Genomic DNA, 4,802 nt, shown 5'->3' with positions numbered 1-4,802 from the left:
CAGCCCAGCCCAGCTGCAGGACGAAGGGACACAGGGAACACGCGGGAAACGCGCAGCCGTGTGTCCGTGCCGGGCTGCGCTCCGGGGCGTGCAGCCGGGCACCGCAGCGTGCGTGCCAACCCAAACCCAGCCCCACGGAGAGTCCCTTCTGCCAAGAGCAGAGAGGGGGGGACACGTTTGAAACCCTGCGCATCTCCCAGTCCGGGCTGGGACTCCCCAAAAACCCCAAAAAGACCCCAAAGCAGCGACGGCCCGGCCCTCGGGGGCGGTAGAAGCCCCGCCCTCGTATGCAGATTAGCAGCTCCGTGCAGCCAATGGAGAAGCAGGGGGCGTGGTCACGGCTGGACTTGCCCGGGCATGTGCGCGCGGCGGCTTCCGGGCTGGACACGTGTGAGCGGCGCCGGGAGCGGTCAGCACCGGGGGCACCGGGGGGCACAGGGGACACCGGGAGGGTACAAGGGACACCGGGGGGACACAGGGGCTGGGGGCGGCCGGCAGACGCTCGCGGATGGGAAACGGGGAGGTCAGGGAGCTGGGGCCCGGAGCGAGGTGGAGAGGGCCTGGGTAATGGGCAGACAGGGCCTTAGGGAGTACGGAATGGGGGGACAGAGGGGGTAGTGGGGTGGGCAGGGGGCTGCGGATCGGCGAGGGGCTGGGCAGGGCCCTGGGGCCGGGAATGGGGCGGTGTGGGACAGCGCAATGAGGGGGCAAAGGCGTGGTGTGTCAGAGGGTGCGACAGTATGTCCGTGTCCCCTCCCCCCACTTGCCTTGCCCCGTTTCTCCTGCCTGTGCCACCCCCGCAGGGGAGTGGGTTTGCCATGGGGTCTGTGCGTCCTTTCCTGACAAGGGAGCATGGGGTCCGCATGGCACTCACGGCCCCCTGTGCACCCTCCAGCAGGAATGCCACCGGGCAAAGGACAGATGACCCCGCTGGTGCCCGCTCCGAAGGTCTCCTTGCCCACGCTGCAGGGCGCCCATGGGGGCTGCGCTCAGGCCCCGAAGGGTCCCGGCTCGCCGCAGGCTCGCAGCAAGAAGAAGAGCCGTAAGCACCAGCGGTTCATGGCGCGCCGGGCGGTGCTGGAGCAGAAGGGGCTGCTGAGTCCCCACAGGCACCCGGGTAGTCAGACCCCCGAGGCGGGGCTGGAGGCACACACTGAACTCACCGAGACCACGGCACCGCTCTGTGACAAGGTCCCCAAGCCCAAGCAGACCGTGTCCTCATCCCTGTCTCCATCTGCCTCTCCAGACAGCATAGCCAGGCACCACTCCGTGCTGCTGTCCCAGTGGAACGGCAGCTCCGGGAGGGTGCAGACATCCTCCCTGGTGCTGCGCCCAGGCAAGTACGTGGCCATCGACTGTGAGATGGTGGGCACGGGCCCTCAGGGTAAGCTGAGCGAGCTGGCACGCTGCTCCGTGGTGAACTACGAGGGGGATGTCATCTACGACAAGTACGTCCGGCCCGAGCTGCCCATTGTGGACTACCGGACACGCTGGAGCGGCATCACCAAGCAGCACATGAAGAATGCAATTCCCTTCAAGGCTGCCCAGGCTGAGGTCAGAGGAAAAGAAATTTTAAAAAAAAGTCAAAAAGCCTGTGTGTTATCTGTCAGGCACATATTAGGATTCTTGGTGGCCTGTGCTAGGCTGCTCTGAGGCAGAGGCACAACACAGGAGTGGGAGCCTGAAGCTGTGCAGTGGGTTGGTTTGCTTGCTTGTTATTCCTTCTGGGAACCTAAAAACTAGAAGCCAAGGAGCTGAATTTAATACAAAATGGCTTATTTTTTGCCTGGTATTTCTTTTGCTGCAGTGTCAGTCTAACCCTCTGTGACTCTTCCAGATCTTGAAGATCTTGAAAGACAAGATTGTGGTAGGACACGCCATCCACAATGACTTCCAAGCCCTGAAGTACTTCCACCCGAAAGACAGGACTCGAGACACCAGCCAGAGCCCTGCACTGAAGAAGAGGGCAGGGCTGCCCATCAGAGCCAATGTCTCCCTCAAGAACTTGGCCAGGCACCTGCTCCATAAAAAGATCCAGGTAAGCACCAGGAACCCTGAGATGGGAAACAGCCTTGGGTTAGCTATGGACCTCTGTGGTCAGCTTGGTCATCCCACCTCCATGTATGTTCACTATGAGGTTGAGATGAGCCTTGTTCACCCCATGCTCCTGGCTATAAATAAGCTGGGAGAGCCAAGGACCTCACAGTCTGACCATTAAATATCTCAGTAAAATGGAGACAGGATCTGTGTCTTCCAAAAAGGGTGGAAGAGATACCTGTATGGCCTTGGCTACATCACACCTTTGCTGTCTTCAAAACCCACAGCACTTCTGTCCTTCCAAGCAAGCAGACAACGTGACCTGTGAGATTTTTGCTGCCCCTTTTATCTAACGAGGCTTTTTCCCCTTTTCTCAGGTGGGCTGCAAAGGACACTCGTCGGTGGAGGACGCCCAGACAGCCATGGAGCTGTACAGACTGGTGGAGGTGCAGTGGGAGAAGGAGCTGGCCCACAGCCTACCCCCCCGGCCCCCCAGCCCCATCACAGACCCTGCTGCAGACAGCAGCCAGTACCTGGATGACCAGTACTGGCCCACAGAGCTGATAGCAAGCAGCCTGTGATGGGGAACAGTGTGTGTTTTGGGCCATCATGGTGCCTGTTAAAGGTGGAGGTGACTGCTGACCTCCTCCCCTGGGGCTCGTGCCCAGCACTGCTCTGCTCAGGGATGGAGACATGGTGACACCTGGACACAAGCAATCTCCCAAAAAATGCTGTCTGCAGCCTTGAGCTGTCACACAGAAATCAGGGCTGTGACTGCACTGTGTTCATTTGTCACTTGGGGATGAGTAGGGTCCTGTGTCAGCCTGGAGGAGCCTCTGTGGGCCTGTAATGGAGGCTTCCAGCACCCTCCATGCCTTCTGTGGGGTTGTCCTCCTCCCAGACAGCAAGGGGCAAGTTTTCCTGTGCAGGGACTGAGGTGTTTTGCTGATGTCCAAAGGGTGAGAACTATCTGGGCCATTAAACAACCAGTTTGCCCCTCACTTTCTTTCACAGAATCAGAATATGCTGAGTTGGAAGGGATCCATCAGGATCATTGAGTCCAACTCCTGGCCCTGCACAGGACACCCAAAGAATCCCATCATGTGCCTGAGAGCTTTATCCAAACACTCCTTGAACTCAAATGTGCTTGGTGCTGTGATCACTTCCTTGGAGAGCCTGTTCCAGTGCTCAGCTCCAGCTGTGAGCTGAATATTTTCTCCAGAAGGATACTGGGATATGGTATCAAAAGCTTTGCTAAAGTCCAAAAAGATTTCATCACCTGGTGTCCCTTGATCAGCTAGGTGGGCACCCTGCTGTAGTAGGAAATCAGGTTCATTGAGCAGGACTTTGCCCTGATGAAGCCATGCTGGCTGGGCCCATTGTGCTCCAGGTGGTTTTCAATATCTCCCAGAAAAATACTTCCCATCATTGTACCTGTCAGTGAAGTGAGACTGACTGGCTGTATTTTCCAGTGTCCTTCTTGCCCTCCAAAACTGGGGCAGCATTTGCCAGCTTTCAGTCAGATGGGACATCTCTGGATTCCTAAGACTGCTTAAAAAATGTTGAGCATCTCTGTAATGACATCAGCAGCTCTTTGAGGATTCTTGGATGAATCCCATCAGGCCCATAGATTTACAGGGATCCAACTGCACAGTGAAGTTCAGGAGGAAAGTCTGGGTCTAATCAATGTCCAGCCTGGACAAGAGCATAGAATGCACTTCATTTTAAATAAATTATTCACATGATTGTCCAATTCTAAATTAAAAACTGTTCTGGCTAAACCCCTTGTGTATATTCTGCATGATTTGATCTGGCAGTTCTCCAGGAGTGAGAGGGCAGGGATGAGGTTGGCAAACAGGTGCCCAAGTACTGTGCTATGTTCTAGGGCTTCAAACCCACCTGCAACTGGAAAAGGTGCTTTGAGAGGCTGGAGTAGGTAGTTCCTTGGGGTACAGGCTTGTCCCTTCTGCTCTGGGGACACCCCAGAGTGTGAAGGCAGGGGGTGCTCAGCCAGAGCCCAAGGTCTGGGAGCAAGATCACTGTGGGAATGTGAGCTGTGACGTGGGCTCCTGTCACAGTGTGGGGACAGGGTACTGCTCATCTGCAGTGACTCTGCCTGTAGGTGACATGAAATGATCCATGGCTGCAGAAATGTGCCCCAGCTGGGTGTGTGAGCACCAGAGAGGGGTTTGGGGCTGGACAGAGGGAGTTACCTGATTCACAAGGGAACCAAACAGCCATGTTTATAGAAAATTGATATTTTTTCACAATGTGCCTTAACAGCAGCCTTCGGGGGCATCCCCTGAGCCCAGTCCCACTGCCTGGGCTGTGAGAGGGAGGTGGCAGAGCAGGCTGGAGGGCTGCCAGCACCCTGGGGACTTAGGGAACCTAGTACAGCACAGGAGGTACAACAGCCAGCACTGGAATGGAGTCCATGACCCCATCAGCCAGGCTAGACCATCCCAGGCTTTTCCCAGCAGCCAGTGGAAGGTAAGGAGAGCTCAGCCCCAGCCTTGGGAAGCAGCCAAGGCAGCCGGGTGACGCAGGCACACCTGACGCACACATCAGTGCCACTACCAGACACATCTTGCACTTCCCATCTTAACTCCTCCCTGCCTGGCAGAGGAAGCCAGGAACAGCTCAGAAATGCTTTGAAACGTGTCAGACACGTCTAAGAATCTGTCCTCACGGTGGCCCAAGCACAACCATCCTTCAACAGACATCATAACCTGGGCTCTGCCATGAGCTCGTGGTCTGGAGAGCAA

At 56.7% G+C, this 4,802-nt stretch overlaps 1 protein-coding gene across 2 annotated transcripts; it reads left to right on the top strand.

Moving 5' to 3' along the window:
• Positions 1-264: 264 nt before the first annotated feature.
• AEN (apoptosis enhancing nuclease) lies at positions 265-3,818 on the top strand. Of its 2 annotated transcripts, none has more exons than XM_059858544.1 (4): positions 265-409; positions 899-1,554; positions 1,838-2,038; positions 2,415-3,818. In XM_059858544.1, the coding sequence occupies exons 1-4, from the start codon at positions 358-360 to the stop codon at positions 2,616-2,618; spliced, it is 1,113 nt and encodes a 370-aa protein (XP_059714527.1). In that variant the 5' UTR covers positions 265-357; the 3' UTR covers positions 2,619-3,818. The 2 variants fall into 2 exon arrangements, with proteins under 2 accessions (XP_059714527.1, XP_059714526.1); XM_059858543.1 differs by having other exon boundaries at positions 309-409; positions 896-1,554.
• The last annotated feature ends 984 nt before the right edge of the window (positions 3,819-4,802 follow it).

The sequence above is a fragment of the Haemorhous mexicanus genome, chromosome 13 (assembly GCF_027477595.1).
Source record: "Haemorhous mexicanus isolate bHaeMex1 chromosome 13, bHaeMex1.pri, whole genome shotgun sequence".
NCBI classification, from domain to species: domain Eukaryota; kingdom Metazoa; phylum Chordata; class Aves; order Passeriformes; family Fringillidae; genus Haemorhous; species Haemorhous mexicanus.
This window is presented reverse-complemented; position numbering and strand designations above follow the sequence as displayed.